This window comes from Cnephaeus nilssonii, assembly GCF_951640355.1.
Source record: "Cnephaeus nilssonii genome assembly, chromosome: 5".
NCBI lineage: Eukaryota > Metazoa > Chordata > Mammalia > Chiroptera > Vespertilionidae > Cnephaeus > Cnephaeus nilssonii.
In genome coordinates, this window is record NC_137076.1 from 13,352,286 (window position 1) to 13,370,727 (window position 18,442).

Genomic DNA, 18,442 nt, shown 5'->3' on the forward strand with positions numbered 1-18,442 from the left:
CCAGAGAAACCAAGATGGCGGCATAGTTAAACACCTAAACTGCAGCCTCGCACAACAATTTCAAAAATACAACTAAAAGATAAAACGGACATCATCTAGAACCACAGGAAAGCTGGCTGACTGGAAATCCTATAACTAGAAGGAAAGAGAAAACCAGAAGGAAAGTCAGAGGAGCTGTAAAAGCCTGAGGTACGGAGACACGGGCACGCATGTGCGGAGAGGATGGAGCCAGAGAGGACGGGGTGGCTGAGTGCCTGGCAGGCGTTCTCTAGCGGGAGGAGATAAAAGCTCCAGACTGCGCTGAACCCCAGCTCCAACTGCACTGAACCCCAGTTCTGGGCGAGACCCTGGGGACCCAGGCTCATACTGGGGGAATCTGGGCTGTAAGGCGGAAACTCAGGGGAGCGGCGAAAGGCAAAGCTCCGGAGGCGCACACGTGAATGTGCACAGAGGACGGACTGTTGACTATGCCGCTGGATTGCCCTAGTGGGAAGGAGACAAAAGCTCCGGACTGTGCTGAACCCCAGTTCCGACTGCACTGAACCCCAGTTCCGGGCGAGAATCTGGGAATCCAGATTCATTGGGGGAGAGACTAGACTGTTTGGCAGCGGGCGAAACTCCAGGGCGCCTTTCTCTCAGAGGTGATTGCAGCTAGTACCGAGGGACACTGAGGGACACTGAGACCCAGGAACCTCATAGGGCAGGGCTGACGGGAAGCCAAGGCTGTAGGCTCCACCCTGAAATTCCACCCCATCCAAGCTCAGCACAGAGGCTTTCACAATTTTGCAAGTCTAGTCGAATAAGGCTGTCTCCCGGCGTAGACATAGCTGATCCTCACAGCCAATTGGCCTGGAGGTCAACTCCTCCCACTGATACCAACAACAATCAAGACTTAACTACAACAAGGCTGTACACACAGTCCACAAAGGGGTGTACCAAGAGTGTCCACCTCAGGTAACTGGGGAGGCCGAGCCACTGGCTCATATAGGACAACTAGCACACAAAGCTACCCTACCAATTCAGGGAAGCAGCAAAAATGGGGAGACAAAGAAACAGATCAAATACCCCAAAAATGGAGGAAAACAAATGACTGGAGATAGAGTTCAAAACCACGGTTATAAGGTTTTTCAAGAATTTCCTAGAAAAGGCCGATAAATTTAGCGAGACCCTTGAGTATATGAGAGAGACCCTCGAAGATATGGAAAAGGACCAATTAGAAATTAAACATACACTGACTGAAATAAAAAAATATTATACAGACACCCAACAGCAAACTAGAGGAACGCAAGAATCAAGTCAAAGATTTGAAATACAAAGAAGCAAAAATCACTCAACTGGAAAAGCTAACAGAAAAAAGAATCTAAAAATTTGAAGATAGTGTAAGAAGCCTCTGGGACAACTTCAAGCGTACCAACATCAGAATTATAGGGGTGCCAGAAGAAGAGAGAGAGCAAGATACTGAAAACCTATTTGAAGAAATAATGACTGAAAACTTCCACCACCTGGTGAAAGAAATAGACTTACAAGTCCAGGAAGCTCACAGAACCCCAAACAAAAGGAATCCAAAGAGGACCACACCAAGACACATCATAATTAAAATGCCAAGAGCAAAAGACAAAGAGAGAATATTAAAAGCAGCAAGAGAAAAACAGTTAATTACCTACAAGGGAGCACCCATACGATTGTCAGCTGATTTCTCAACAGAAACTATGCAGGCCAGACGGGAGTGGCAAGAAATAGTCAAAGTGATGAATAGCAAGAACCTACAACCAAGGGTACTCTACCCAGCCAAGCTGACATTCAGAGTTGAAGGTCAACCAAAGAGCTTCACAGATAAGAAAAAGCTAAAGGAGTTCATCAACACCAAACCAGTATTATATGAAATGCTGACAGGTATTCTCTAAGAAGAGGAAGAAGAAGAAAAAGGTAAAGATAAAAATTATGAACAACAAATATATATCTATCAACAAGTGAATCTAAAAATCAAGTGAATTAAAAATCTGAGGAACAGAATAAACTGGTGAATATAATAGAATCACGGGCATAGAAAGGGAGTGGACTGACAACTCTCAGGGGTAAAGGGGTGTGGGGGGTGTGGGAAGAGACTGGACAAAAATCGTACACCTATGGATGAGGACAGTGCGGGGGAGGTAAGGGAAGAGGGTGGGGTGGGAACCAGGTGGAGAGGAGCTATGGGGGGGAAAAAGAGGAACAACTGTAATAATCTGAACATAAAGATTTATTAAATTAAAAAAAAATAAAAATAAAGAGTAGTTGTAATTATTAAGACAGAATAAAAGAATCTTACCTGGCACTTTTCACAGCATTCTCCTAACGCACATTGCAAACCTGCCTTGATTTTACATGTTTTAGCATCACAGCAGATGTTGGTGCATTCCTAAGGAATACCAGAAACAATTGCAAATGCCAAATTACTTGTTGGTCTCTCTTTCAGCACAATTCATAATACAATTTGCTCATTGCCCAGACCTCATTTTGGTATAGTCTGAACATAATTTTCAGGAAAATAAAAAAACAAAGCTGAACATTAGAAAAGCTGAGATTTTGGAGCAACCAAGGGTTTGGTATTTTTCTGAATTCTACTTATATATTTTTTAATTTGAATATATTTTCTTTAGTTCAAGCAAACAAACACACAAAGGACAGTTTATTAAAAAATAACATTTATCTAAATAAAGAACATAATTAGTTCAACTGATCAGTTATGTACCTATTCAGCAGTAAATTTAATATACAGAACATGTAACTGAAAGTCTAAAAATATAGTTCTTTATTAAATTTCTACATTCAATTCAACTCTACATAAAGCAGTATACTTTGTTCTGTCCTTGCCTAGTTTTTGAGAAATCATGCCCTTTTCTCGTTGTAGCAATTGAGATTCCCCAAGACGAATGGTATATTCAGAATTATAATATTTTAAGCTTAAAATTCTTACCCAATTTCAAATATAAGTATCATCTGAAAAAGTTTGCTCTTTCTCATAGAATGAATAGATTTGAAATCCTACTTAAAGTTACTGAGAAGCTGAACCCCTGAGGGTTTGACATGTTACTTATATTAAGTGTTAATAAGAGCAGGGCAAGGGTCCTATGCAGAATCCCGGCTGCCCTGTGAACAAAGGTGGGATCAGCCAGACACTTATAATGGTAACAAGTCCTGAGTCACCCAGGGGTAAACTGTGCAGGGTGCTGTGGGACTGCTGAACAGCACACCTGAGTCCACACCGTGGCTCCTTCGTTTACCAGCCTGGTGACCTTGGGCAAGCTACGTCCACTCTCTGAACACAGTCACAGTGCTCTGTCTAAAGTGACTGCTCAAGAAGTGATAGGGCATGTAAGAGATGCAAAGTACTTCTGACAGAAAGGGAGGGATAAGGACACAAAGCCCAGGCTGGTGAGGGGTATCTAAAAAACTAGATATGGGGAAGAAACTCAAGAAGGTCTGTTAAGCATTGTGGGATTCATTGTTAGAAAAGCTGGCCTGACAAGTATTTACAAGTGAATATACAAAACCACAAGAAGCATGAACTTTTATAGTGAACCACATTACATCGTTTTAAAATATATATCTCAAAAGTGTTTCATTTTATTTTTAAATTAAATGCATCAGGGTGATGTTGGTTAATAAAATTAAATAGATTTCAAGTGTACAAACACTATAGAGTTTTATAGTTTATCTTCTTGGCAATTGAAAAACTAAACTTTTTTTTATAAAGGACTCAGTTGTACCTCGGAAGTCCCACAATCACAGTCCTCTCCCATTTCTATCAACTGATTCCCACAGATCGGGTTGGATATGATATCTGTACGCAACGGAACATTAAAGAGGCAATTTGATAATTTATCTTCAAAAAAGTTGTCGTAGCTGACACGACTACAGGAACTGAAGTCTGTAGGTATATGGAAGCTGTGAAGATAAGGAAAGAGAAAAGAGAATGCAGTCATGCTGAGCAGGTAGGGGACAAATATCAGACATTGGGGATGATACACCTGAAACCTTCCCCAAAAGGGCAAATCAGAGCCACTGATCACCTGCCAAGTCATAAGCTCATTTATGTACCTAAATTAGCCCACCTGAATGGACATAAACACCTCCAACTAAATTAGCAAAATACAGAATCCAGGTTGCTGTTTAAAAAAACAAAAATGCAGCCCAGCTGGTGTCGCTCAGTGGTTGGGTGTCGACCGATGAACCAGGAGGTCAGGGTTTGATTTCCTGTCAGGGCACATGCACAGGGTGTGGGCTCAATCTCTAATGTGGGGCCTACAGGCGGCAGCCGATCAATGATTCTCTCTCATTTTTGATATTTCTATCTCTCTCCCTCTCTGAAATCAATAAAATATCTATACTAATAAAAGGATAATATGCTAATTAGACCAGGAGACTGGACATCTTCCTACCGTCCGACTTCCTTCTGGACAAAGCCATGGTGGTGGGGGCTGAGTCAGAGGCAGTTAGGGGTGATCAGGCTGGTGGGGAGGGCAGCTGGGGGTGAGATCAGGCTGGTAGGGGAGGGCAGTTGAGGACGAGATCAGGCTGGCAGGGGAGAGCAGTTGGGGGCAAGATCAGGCTAGTAGGGGAGGGCCATTGGGGGGGGAGAGATCAGGCCGACAGGGAGGACAGTAGGGGGCAAGATCAGGTCGGCAGGGGAGGGCTGTTGGGGGCCATGATGTCAGCAGGGGAGGGCAGTTGGAGGCCATGAGGCCATCAGGGGAGGGCAGTTGGGGGCCATGAGGCCAGCAGGGGAGTGGTTAGGCGGTGATCAAGCCGGTAGGCAGGCAAGTGGTTAGGAGACAGCAGTCTCAGATTGCGAGAGGGATGTCCGACTGCCTGTAGGGGCCTAAACCGGCAGTCGGACATCCCCCAAGGAGTCCCGGATTGGAGAGGGTGCAGGCCGGGCTGAGGGACCCCCCCCCCCATGCATGAATTTTGTGCATAGGGCCTCTAGTGCTATATAATAAAAGCCTAATATGCTAAGTGTCCGGTTGTCTGGTGACCAGTCAACTGTTCAACCAATCAAAGTGTAATATGCTAATGATATGCTAAGGCTGCTCAACCACTCGCTATGATGGGCACTGACCACCAGGGGGCAGACAGTTGACCAGTAGACCAGTCACTATGACGTGCACTGACCACCAAGGGGTAGACGCTCCAATTGGTAGGTTAGCTTGCTGCTGAGGTCCAGCCAATCAGGACTGAGTGAGATGGGCTGGACATGCCCTGAAGCCCTCCTGCAGTCCCTCCCCGGCCCAATTGTTCACCAGTGGGTTCCTTCGGCCTGACCTGTGCCCTTTCACAACCCGGGACCCCTTGGGGGATGTCAGAGAGCTGGTTTCAGCCAGATCCTGCAAGCCACTCCCCTCAGGAGGGCGCCAGATGCAGGGCTCACTGCTGGCAAGTGCTGCTGTGGCAGCACAAGCCTCTCCCAATCGGGACTGATTGGGTGCGAGCCCATGGCAGGTGCAGTGGGGATGGGATGAGAGGGAGCAGCAGGTAGGAACTGCAGGAGGCATTGAACTGCGGGTTTCAGCCTGATCCCTGCAGGCCACTTAGAGGGGCCCCACACATGCGTGAATTCGTGCACCAGGCCTCTAGTATATAAAATGCACTAATATTTTGAAAAGATAGCATCAGATATATTATTGGAATGCAGCCATATGCTATTTTACAGAATGGAGACTAATCTTATATCGAGAAGCTTAGAAGGAAATGAAAAAGAGAAAATGAATGTGTAAAAGGGAGTCTGGAATTTTTAAAGATAAAATTGCCTGGTAAGTTTGCCTAAGGCAAGGCAGAAATGAGTAATCTCTTTTCACAGACTCTCTCTTCATCTTCCGGTAAGAACTTTCTTCTTTCGATTTTTCTCCTAGAACTTTTTCCTTACTGTCACCCCATCTAAACTTATTTAAAATTTGATAAATGCTAATGATTTCATAAAGATGAGGAGAAAATGACAAGTCCCTCCAAGAACAAAGAGTCAATATGTTTAAACTATGTGTTAGTTAATGAAAAATATTAGCATATAGAGGAGAGATAAAATAGTTTGGTATAGATACACATTCATGACTATGCTATGTAATAATTTAAAACCTTGACCACGTTATGGAAGATGACATAAAAGAGTAGCACATCCCAGAGAGAATTAAAAAACAAAAAACAGCCCTAACCGGTTTGGCTTAGTGGATAGAGCGTACGCCTGCAGACTGAGGGGTCCCAAGTTCGATTCTGGTCAAGGGCATGTACCTTGGTTGTGGCACATCCCCAGTAGGGGGTGTGCAGGAGGCAGCTGACCGATGTTTCTCTCTCATCGATGTTTATAACTCTCTATCCCTCTCCCCTCCTCTCTGTAAAAAATCAATAAAATATATTTTAAAAAAAATAACAGGGGAAAATAGCATCTTCCCAGTGAGCCTTACCTTAGTGCATTGTACATCACACAAATTGTAGAAGGACACTTGCAAACATGGGAGTCATGAAACATTCCAAAGTTATGGCCCATTTCATGGGCCATTGTCCCTGCAACTCTAAGTACATTGTCACTGTGGTCCTAAGGGTGAGAACAGGAAACAGATCTAGTTTGTAAACTAAATTATCACTCAGGGTATAATTAAATATTTTTACTGTAGCCAAGTGGAGAGGCTGATGTTAGCTTCAGCCTACTCACCCTACCCATCATCTGTCCTCTGTCCTTCTCCTAACCTCTCCTCCCCTCCTCTCTTCTCCCCTCCCTTCTTCTTCCCTCCCTTATTCTCCCCTATTCTCTCCTTTCCTTTCCTCTCCTCCCCGGTCCTCTACTCTCCTCTCCTCTTCTTCCCTCACCTCCCCTTCTCTCTCTCTCTCTCTCTCTCTCTCTCTCTCTCTCTCTCTCTCTCTCACACACACACACACACACACACACACACACACACACCAAAATAAAATAAAACAAAAACTTCAATACTGAATGCCCATCACAGGTCATATTATCTGCTCTTTTTTTCTTGTGAATGGGGAATATTTTAATGAGAAAGATATTAATGGATTTCTGCCATAGAGATAGCAAGATTTATTCAGTATGATAAGGAATAGAAATATTTTAAAAATAATCTACCTCCAGTCCCCAGCTTGCTTTTTAATACCTTCTAATTCAATTGGAGGGCTTTGATATGTTTAACTAGTGGAGCTTTAAAAGTGTTGGTTAACCTAGAACTTTAGCACATAGGTATCTTTTTCAACTCTATTACTGCCAAGACTAGACATCGATCAATTCCAGACTTGCCTGATTGCATGAAGTCCAACCAATGGCCCACTTCATTACCAGATTGTTTCTGATTAGAGGTGTTAAACTGGGGCTCCAAGTTATCTAGGAGCACTTAAAAACACTAGAAAATCATTGCTAGTTGTAATTTCCCAATGGGGAGACAAATTTGCTGATAACACCGATCCACAGAAACCCAATTCCCTTACCTTCTTTGTTTCAAGGAACCAAATAAATAGATTCATAATGCACAGTACAAGACTGGCAAACAATGAACACTCGTGTAAGATGAAAAGTTAATACCTACCATTCACAATATTGTTTCATCCTGTTGAAATAAATATTTTAAACCTTGCTATCTAGTAAGATAGAACTCCCCAAATGGAGACAAAAACAAACCAAAAAAATTAAGAAAAGTAGAAATGTGTTTCAAGACTGTCCAAATTGCTTTAAGATTTCTTCAAATTTAGGGTATCCCTTTAAAATATTTATTTGCATAACTTCAATTTTTTTTCCCCTGGAATAACCCCATAAGCAAGATAATACATTATGATCATGCTGGGTGTATACTGGATATGCAAGATACATTCAACATTTAAAATTCAATCAATGTTAATCAGCCATGTCAAGACACTGAAGGAGAAAAACTATACTATCTTCTCAATAGATTCACAAAACAGAGCATTTGACAGGCTTGAACATAGAATCAATTGATTATCTTAAACAAACCTGAATGATGCCAACAGAATGGTAAGGAGAGCACATTGTGGACATGAAAGCAAAACCCACAGTTGTTCCAGAAAGTTCTGTTGCCCTGCAAGAAAGAAATAAATTGATGTGACAACTTATGATTCTAAGTTTTACTTTCTATACTAGTAGACAGTTCATCCACAACTCTAAATGGTTAACAGAGAAATTCACATTGTGAATCATCACTCTAAATATTTCCTTTAGTTTTTGTTCCTGGACTGGTAGTTTAGTTGGTTAGAGTATTATATCAATACTAGAGGCCCGTTGCAGGAAGATTCCTGCAAGAATAGGGCTTCCTGTGGCGGGAGCAAAGCAGAGAAGGGAGCAAAGCCCTCCAAGGCGGGTTTCCCTCCCGTCTCAGCCACCACCTCACTTCCCTCCTGTCTCTGCCGCCTCACTCCCTTCTCCTCAGCTTTGCTCCCTTCTGCAGTGCTTGGCTTCCTTCTACGCTATCCTCAGTCTTCATTCCGTGCCTGTGTATGCAAATTAACTGCCATTTTTGTTGGGTTAATTTGCATACTCACTCTGATTGGCTGGTGGGCGTAGCAGAGGGACAGTCAATTTGCATGTTTCTCTTTTATTAGTGTAGATACTAAGGTTGTGAGTTCAGTCTCCAGTCAGGGCACATATAAGAATCAACTAATTAATGCATAAATAAGTAGAAAAACAAACTGATGTTTCTGTTTCTCTCTCTCCCTTCCTCTCTCTCAAAAGTAAATAAATAAATGATTTAAATATTTTCTTTAGTTTTTTAAATTTGATTTGATGAGGCATTTTTCTTATACAATGGTTGTCATGTTACCTAAATCCAAGCACCTGAATGTAATCACTTTTAATATTTTATATCTATCATTCATGATTATTATATTTTCATTGTGGAATTCATCCCCTATCAGAAAATGTGTTTTGTCTTAATAAATGTTTTCCTTTATATATATATATATATATATATATATATATATATATATATATATATATAGAGAGAGAGAGAGAGAGAGAGAGAGATAAGTATTTTTATATTAGTATTGTCACATATGCTTTGTTTTAATTTATATTTTCCTCTTATATATTTTTATAACCATTTACTTTTATTTTCCTTTAGCACTATTTTAACTATAGTAGGATTTGGAATTTGGGCCCATTCTGAAAGAATTTGTGTTAATGAACCCTATATGTTATTGAAATATTTGTCCTATTGAAGAGGGATTTGAAACACTTGCATTTTTTATGGAGATGATGTATTTGGTCTTTAGTAATTCTAATTATTTTTTTTCTTTCAGTTTGTAATGATTCCACTTTATTTCTTTGTTCTTCTTCTGCTACTATCTGTTCAAGATACTGGTCCTCATTTGCTTTATTTCCATCCTATATTTTAGTGATTTGTCCCTAGAAATTTGCAATATATGCATAATTAGTGTCATCCCATACACCAGGAGGTCACAGGCTCCATTCCAGATCAGGGGCACATACCTAGGTTGTGGGTTTGATGTTCTCTCACACACAGATGTTTCTCTCTCTCTCCCCCTTCCCCTCTTTCTGAAATCAATAAGAATATCCTCTGGTGAGGATTTAAAAAGAAAGAAAATAAATTTACTTAGTAGATGCAGTTACATAAAAAAATAAACCTATATTTTACCACTTATCAACATCAAGAATGGAGAATATTAATTTTGCCATGCAAAATGAGGAAATTGGAGAACTTCCTCCCACTTTGCATACGCTGTGGAGTGTTCAGATATCTGTTATTTTGAAATGATATTGATCTTTTAAAAATTATATTGTAAATTTACTTATACTTAAGTCTACATTTGTTTAGGTTCAATAACTACTGGCTCATTTATAAAAAATAAAATCTTTTTCCATCTTGGAGTTATCTAGTTTGGTTCCAATTTTTAGTGACTAGGATATATTTAGACTCTAAGGTCCCTACCTGGTTACACCAAGGTACAGGTATCTTTTGTTAATTTGTCAGGTAAATGATAAACTTTCTATTTACAAGTGAATGGATAATTATTTCCATCCTATATTTTAGTGATTTTATTCTGTTTATATTAATCTATTCAAGAAATTTACACGACATTTGACTTCCAATTTTTTATTTATGCACCTGTTATGTATAATTTGTATCTCTCTATCCTACTACTTCACATACAGGAATATACTACAATCAAGGATGGCCCTGGAGCCAGTCTGGTAAGTTGGATTCCCTTACAACTTACTAGTTTAAGATCTTGAAAAATCATGAATTTTCCAAAAATGATGTTTTACCTTTGGTGGACTCTTGAGTCTGGAACTGACCTTCACAAATGAAGGAACTGTGACTGCTGTTCTTCAGAGATAACCCCCAAAAACCAGCTTTGCAGTATTCACATCCTGTAGTGCCTATGAATCTGGATAGGTGTATGTATGACTTGCTCTTGACCAACAGAACAAATCATGTGACCATGTCATTTCTGAAATTGGGTCATAACCAAGCCTTAAAGCTCTCTCCTGGGCCTCTTAGAATGCTTCTTCTGGGAAAAGTGAGTCACCTTCTAAGATATCCAAAATACTGAGACTGCCATGTTAGAGGCAGTCCAAATTAGCCACATGAAAAGCTGTATATACTGAAAGATGATCAAGCAGCCCCCCTTCTCCAGCCACACCAGGCAAGTTATCAGCCATATAAGTGAAGAAGACTTAGTTTAAGTAAAGAGGTTGTGAGCTGATGTGTTATGCGGTAATAGATAACCAGCAAACAATATTAATTCTGACAAAATCTAATTTCTTGCTGCTTCCTTCTATCTGATACAGCTGCAAGCCATCCAGCAGAATTTTCTTAATCTTTTTTGAAGCAAATGCTCAGCACTTTTTGTATAATTTATAACTGTTAGATTTATTTCCCCCTGTTTTTTTAAATTAGTCATTTCAGCAGAATGGTTGAGGTGTGTAATTAGAAAGAAATATTCAATTTATCGTCTATTCTAGAAGTTTGTCCTGACTAGTGCTTAAAGCTAATCAATTCTTTTTAAATAGTAAATCTAAATTCATCTTACCATCCTCTAAACCAGTCTTTCCTTTCTGAGCATCCAATAAAAACAGACAAACTTCTTGTGAATCATTATTAAATCATTAGCTTCTTAAAAAAGAAACGAGCATATTCAACATAAGGTCCTAATGAATACTTTTAAAACTTTTAACCTTCTATGTGTAAACCATGTCCCCTTACCTAATACCCTGAGATAACACTTGCTTTGTCCATGCTTTAAAAAGTTTTATGCTAAAAACCACATAACATAAAAAAAGGGGGAATCTATACATACGTGATTAACTGAGCAATATCATGACGCTTTCTACTAAGGAGGACATCTCCCCTCCATTTAGAAAAGTTTTCCAAGGTGAAGCTTGCATTTGGGGTTATCTTTATCTTATCCTCATCATTCCAGATTTCTAGCCCCACTAAGGCCACATGAGTATTGAGCTTTTTATAAAGCTGTTCAAAGAGAAAAAATGACAAAACATCAACTTATAATGGTGACATCATCATTTAATATTCTCAATATACTTTAGGTTTTCAAACTATTTATAACACCACTGTAAAAGCTTTCTTTCAAAACATACTTGTGAATGAAGTTACCATTTCTTTCATGCAGAGGCTGATATCCCCATTCTTAGGCAAAACTTGGATATTTCAGGTCTATAAATTCCTTTTTTTTTTTTTGGAGGAAAGGTTCTATTGAGACAAACGTTTTTCTGTCTGCAACCTCAAGAAATACAATTTTCTATTAGTGGTTCATTACTATAACTTCATTTAACTCAAATGCCTTGTAACATTCTCAGAGTCATCATATTTCAGAACTTAGCAAGGTTGAGTCAGTGCTGGTTTAGACAGTAGTAAAGAAACATGCTATGTGGAAAAGTCCTACATCTGGAAGTCACAATGAAATAATGGTCCTCTAATTCTTTTAACTGGACTAGAAACCAAATACTCTACAATGCACATAGAATAACCTTTGGAAATAAGTTAAGCTTATGAGACAATATGCTCACTCTAAAGAAAAAGAAAACAACTTAAATAGCTGCTATAGTTTATAAAGCTATAATGTTGGTCAAAGGGTGAAAACTGCCAGTTTTATGATGAATAAGTCCTGGGGATTGAATGTAGGGCATGGTGATTATAGTTAATATTACTATATCATATAATATACTTGGAAATTGCTAAGAGAGTAGATGTTCAATGTTCTCCTCAAAATAAAGAAATGATAATTATGTAACGTGATGGAGGTGCTGGCAAACCTATAGTGGTAATCATTTCACAATATATAAGTATTTCAAAGCAATGCTTTGAACACCGTAAACTTACACAATGCTATATACCAACTATATCTCAATAAAACTGAAAAAAATCCACAGTGACAGGCTTTCTCATGGGGCAACATTCTGCTGAAAACTCAAACAAATTCTTTTTTACAAGTAGTTTGTAAAATAATAAAACATTTAGGAATACAATTATCGCCAAAAGAGAAGTAAAAATCTAACAAGATTAAAATCATCTCTATTATTCCCTCAACTTCCTTATTCCTTTCTTGCTTTATTTTAGTCACCTGACAAAACTCTAATCCTGGTTAAAGCTCACTCCCCACTCTGTCTGCCCTCCATCATGCCTCAGAACCCTGGCAGGGAAAGCAAACCATGCTGACTGCTTCCACATTGAAACCATGACTACGGATCTTAAGTGGCCTTTCCCACACTCCAGAAACCAGCTGCATTTCCAAAATCCATTCACTCTGCACATTTTTTTTTCATACTCACTCCACTTTCTTTGAAATACTGACACTTTCTTTTAAATCCTCACTTTAGATGGATGCCCCTGCTTATCATATTCACTAAGCATCTAGAAGCAATCAGGAGAGAACTTCCACCAGCTCCTACCACCCATCTACCCCCTGGCCTACACCTGCTCTAACAACCCATGCCTCTCCTTTATTACGATAGGCATGACTGTTCTGTGAACTGAAGGACAACTCTTCTATTCATGCACTCTTCCATCTTCCTTCTATGGAATTGTTTCCCATTGGCAGCAAAAATAGGGTAACCCTCGTAAAGGGGGTTAGAGGGTGAAAAGAGAATTTCTCTTTATGACACTTCCCCCTCCAACGTAGGCTCCCTCTCTCTGTTCCCCTTTATAGCAACTTCTGGGAAGAATTTTCCACATTTGCTGTCTCTAATTTCACTTCTCTCACTGCCTCTGGACTCACTCTAATCCTGATTGACTGTTATACTCCACTGTTATACTCCACTTGCATCTCCAGGTGACCAGTAACCTCTACTTTGTTAAATACAATGGTCAATCCTTAGTGCTCAGAAGCATCTACAAATCTTTGATCATTTTTTCCTTTTATAAATTTCTGTTTCAAGTAGCTTCTAGAACAGCTCTCTCCTGGTTTTCCTCTTACCTCACTACCTACTCCTTCTTGGTCTCTATCCGTGTTTCCTCCACTCTAATCTCTCCTCAGAGAAGTACTTCAACAATCTGTCTTTGGGTTTCTCTTCTACTTATCTATGCCCACACCCTTGGTGAGCCTGCACCAGGCTTGGCAAACTTTTTCTAGAAAGGTCTAGATAGAAAATATCTTAAGCTTTGAGGCTGTGTACTCTGGGTGGAAACTATTCACCACCTCTGGCATTGTATCCGGAAAGCAGCAAAACAGACCTTGTGCAAACAAATGGGGGTGGCAGTGTTTCACTAAAACTTTATTTTGTAAAAAGGCAGCAGGATGGATTTGGTACACAGGCTCCAGTTTTCTGACCGGTGCCTTATCTATATGTGCTGAGGACTTAAAGATTTATATCTTACAGATTTACATAAGAACTCCAGTCTTATATTTCCAGCATTTCTACCTGGAAATCTTTATACAAAAAGGCATCTCAATGTTAATTTGTCCAAAATGGAAATCCTAATCTTTCCTCTGTGTCACCATCTCCTAACATTTTTTCCCATTCCTCGTTCGTTATGTCACTTGACTCCTCTCTTTTATATTTTTGTAATTCTTATCTCCACACATGTCACAACCTTATTAACTCTATCTCGAGATCAGCTATTCTCAATAGACCCATGATCACTGCTTTTTCTCAAACCACCATCATCTCTTGCCTGAATTATAGCATAATTCCCCTGTCTCATCTTGTTTCTGCCCTTGCTTTCCTTCCGTTTATTTTCAACACAATGGCCAAGATAATCTTTTAAGAACACACATCTGAACATGTCATACCTCAGGCTCCCAATGTTCTCCTCACTCATGAAATTCTTACACGGAACCACCAGGCCTTCAGGTTTTGGCCTCTGCTACCTGTCAGATGTCATCTCCTCTCACCCTTGCTCTGGTTTGCTACCTTCTGGCCACAATGGCTTTTCCACTGTTCCTCAAACATGACAATCTAGGTTCTGCTCTCAAGTCCTTTGCTCTGCTTTGCACACCTCCCTTTAGGGTCAGAGACAATTCCTTCAAGTCTTTCCTCAATTGTCACTTTATTAGAGAGGCCTTCCTATTTAACATAGCACCTAAGATGAATCTCAATCTCTCTCTCTCTCTCTCTCTCTCTCTCTCTCTTGCTTTATTTTTCTTTATAGCAATTACCATCCTACATTCTCTTTATATGATTTATTTACATTTGTCTCCTTAAACAAAAATGTAAACTCCCTTGAAGCAAAGGATATTTGTCAGTTTTGTTCCTCATTTTATTTCTGTCATCTCAAAAAGTACCTGGCACAAAGTAGATGCTCAAAAAAATATGGCCAGTACTTGGGGGTTTCCTTAAGAGGGGTCACCATGATCTTTGTGGTGAGAAGACAAAATAGGACCTTGGTTACTGAATTCACCTTTATTTTCTTTCTATCCTTAGATGACTTGTAGGACACCACAAAGTGACCAACCCTTTTCAACTAAGCAGGCTAACTATATGTTCAAGTAATAAGCTAAATATTAATATTTAAATCTTTTTAAAAGGTTAGATTATAAAATCATGTTTAAAGAACAGATCAGCAATTATGTAATCAAACTGGGCTTGAAATCTGACCAATCTAAGTTCAAATTTTATTTCTATCATTTTCTAAAGTTGTGATTTTAGACAAGTTACTTGCTTCTCAGAATCTGATTTCTTTGCTATAAATTAGGTTTGATAATATTTTAGCATTGTGTGATGATTCAATGATATAATGTATTGAAAGATGTTTCTGTGCCACAGCTTGCCTTCTTTTGCTTGTTCTATTTTCTTCCCGTGATTGGCTTTCCCTTGAACTTGTTTGTCGGAATTTTTATACTGGGCTTTGGGAAAACAGAAACCATGCAAACACCTTGTATACCTTCATGGAGCTGTGACTAGTGTGACAAGTAGGTGAGAAATGTCTCTGTCCTGTAATATTAATATTTAATTAAGTAGCAAAGGTCGTGGTCACCCTTCGAGAGGCAGTCATCAGTATTAGTCTTAAGAGTGTTGACTTTCTTTCCCTGCTTCATGAGTCCTCACAGAAACACCCAATGATACTGCCTAGCAAGTGTTAAAATTACATTGAATGAAATATATCATACCATGTTGACGTAATTGGCCATCTCAAACACCCTCTTTCTTATTTTCTCTGGATCTTGATCGTACTTTTTAAACTAAAAGACAACCAAGACAGAAAAAAAATGGGCATTGATGGAAATGAACATAATGGGAAGGTTTAAAAATAAAGGCATTTTCAGTTTATTTTACTTATCAGTGTTTATAATCCATGATCAGCTACAAAAAGTTACAAGTTAGAAACAAATGCTTCCTTAGTTTTCTAGCCATATGAAAGCACTTAGGAATAGAGATGATGTTTCGTCCCCTAAAGTACTAACTCAGTGTAAAGCTTTAGGGATTTATTACAAATGTATGTCAGCTAAATACCATGATTCCCTAATCTGTGCAGAATCAGTGCCAGGAATAGCTTATTTATTTAAAAAATATGAACAGTAAATGAATTTAGTATAATAAGAGAGGTCAAAGTTTTAGGGTCTGAACTAATTAACTTGTGTTATCAAAGTACAGAATTTTTCCTTTGAGATCATACATCTGGGTTTCAGATTTAGAACACACAATGTATGAAAATGCATTCTTATAAAAGAAGTTAGACAATGAGTATGACAAGAAAGTGCCTCCCCCCCCCCCCAGAAGATCCCATTCATTAGTCCTTTATATTTACCACTTCCTTATGAGCATAAATTCTAATTTACCAATGGTTTAACTAGTTAACAGAAACTAAAATGACAAAGAAATTTAATTGGAAACTGAGTTTGGAGCTTTTAAGATAAAAAGAAAGGACATTAGAGTACAAAAATGTATTGTATGCATATCATATCCAGTGCCCATTCCTGGAAAGAAGAAATATCAGTCTAATTATATGTGAAATTTTTCATAGGTTCAGAACAATTGGTAAAAAAGAATTACTCATAATCATGATTTTTAAAAACCAATCCAGATAGTTAAAACTCACATAATAAACTTAGGTAGGAGGGGATTATAAAAGACACATTTATTGATATAGTTACCTCACCATTATCCAGGACCAAATAATATTCTATGTATTTCTTTTGTTCCCAAACCTTCTGGTCATTTGATTTCTGCAATCAATATAAAAAGAAACATTACTAATACAAGACCTTTCTCTGCAAGAATCTTTTTTTATTAGAAATGTGTAATTTATAAGGGATTGGTTGTTGTCTGGGAATAAAGGAAGATAAGATTACGATATCAATTCTAACTAATAAGCCAGAATTATCTATAGCCAGGCTCAGAATGTCAGGCTAGGAGAGATGTCAGCGATATGCTAGCCAAACCCTTGTTTTACCAAACAGTTTAAGTGATTACACAACTAGTACACAGCAATGCTAGAGTTAAAAGTGTTCAGAGACTTTTGAACAGTGGACTTTCCCACTATCCTGCTATGAAATAGACCAACTTCTTCTTCAGTGTCCTCCTTGTGTTTTTGTTGTTTAATATCCTTTCATCCTGTTCCAGTGAACACCCCCTTCTTTACCAATGGTGCAACGCCCAAAGCCACCATGACACTTAGTCTGTTCTTTTCTTCCCAGAAAGAGCTGGATTTCTTTCCCACATCCTAAGCTCCCCTGTTTTCTGTTCCTTTCTCTCCACAATAAAACAAAGCAACAACAGTGAAAACGCATTTCATAGGGATTGTCCCATTGAAAAGTAGCAGACATTATTTGTATTAAATAGTAAACCATCAAGTTTATTATGCTGCACTTCTAGAAATGCTTGTCTTTTAACAGGTAAGTAAGTTTCCATTAACAAAAAAGAGTCCTGAAGGTAGACTTTTAGCTATTATCTAATGGTAATACTTACCTCCCACCCTCCACGGGAGCAATAAATTTATTAGCAATTACTGTGCACCAGCAATGCTCTGGGCCCTACGGATAGGGCAGTGAAATAGACATGGTCTGTGCACTGAAGGAGCTCACAATAGGCAAATAAACACCGACATATCAGATGGGCATTAGAGCTATGCAGAGGATTGCACACGGTGATGTGATATTGCATGACAAGGCAGTCATTTCAGAATAGATGGTTAGAAAGAGCCCTAAAAAGCTGGCACTGAAGCTGACACATTCATGAAAATGAGAAGCCAGGCAAGAAAAGATAAATTGAAAAATAATTCCAGCAAAGAAAAAAATGGGTAAAAAAGACTCCAGGGTGAATTGATCCTGGCATGTTAAAGCACAGAAAGTTTGTGTTTGTCAGAAAAATAATGGGGGGCAATCACTGGTGGATGGGGAGTACACGATAGGAAGAGATTTGAGAGGTCGTTGGGGCCCTAGCCATACATGGGTTTGTAACTCAGTCAGTTTTTGTTTTGTTTTTAGATTTTGTACTAAATGCAATGAGAAGCCATTAGAGGGTTTTAAACAGAAAAGTGACATGATGTGATTCAGAATAAAAGAATCATTGCAGCTATTGTGTGGGGATTGGCTTCTACTGAAGCAGGAATGAGAGTGCGGAAGTCAGAAGCTGTTGCAATGGTGATTGTGAGAGGGATGGTGCCATGTGGTAGTTGGAAAAAGGAAGCAAAGTGACAGATCTGGAATATGTAGAGGCACTTGCTGATGAAGAGGGATAAACAAAACAGGAATCAATGATGATTTCTGGATTTGGGCCTGAGCAAATGATAAATGGTGGTACTGATACAGGGGAGAATGAGGGAGAAGCAGGTCTTGTCGGGGTTTGGAAATCAGTAGTTCTATTTTGACCACATTAAGTTTGTGATATTAGAGCTTCAAATGGATGCATGAAGTAAGCCGTTAATTAGAACAGTCTGGCCTTTAAAGGAGAGTTCAAAGCTAGAGGTGTATATTTTTTAGTAATTACTGCAGAACTCTTATTTAAATAAAATAAGGAATAGCACAGGATAAGATT

General features: G+C 39.0%; 1 protein-coding gene across 1 annotated transcript in view; it reads right to left on the minus strand.

Annotated features, from left to right (window-relative positions):
- The window catches only part of ADAM28 (ADAM metallopeptidase domain 28), a gene marked incomplete at both ends in the record, with an annotated part of 79,820 nt that overhangs the window by 42,383 nt on the left and 18,995 nt on the right, over window positions 1–18,442 (minus strand). Inside the window, 7 exons of the mRNA XM_079772706.1 lie at window positions 2,309–2,398; window positions 3,750–3,927; window positions 6,438–6,568; window positions 7,988–8,072; window positions 11,311–11,480; window positions 15,577–15,648; window positions 16,561–16,632. Coding sequence (XP_079628832.1) covers window positions 2,309–2,398; window positions 3,750–3,927; window positions 6,438–6,568; window positions 7,988–8,072; window positions 11,311–11,480; window positions 15,577–15,648; window positions 16,561–16,632 — 798 coding nt within the window. The remainder of the gene's footprint in view (window positions 1–2,308; window positions 2,399–3,749; window positions 3,928–6,437; window positions 6,569–7,987; window positions 8,073–11,310; window positions 11,481–15,576; window positions 15,649–16,560; window positions 16,633–18,442) is intronic.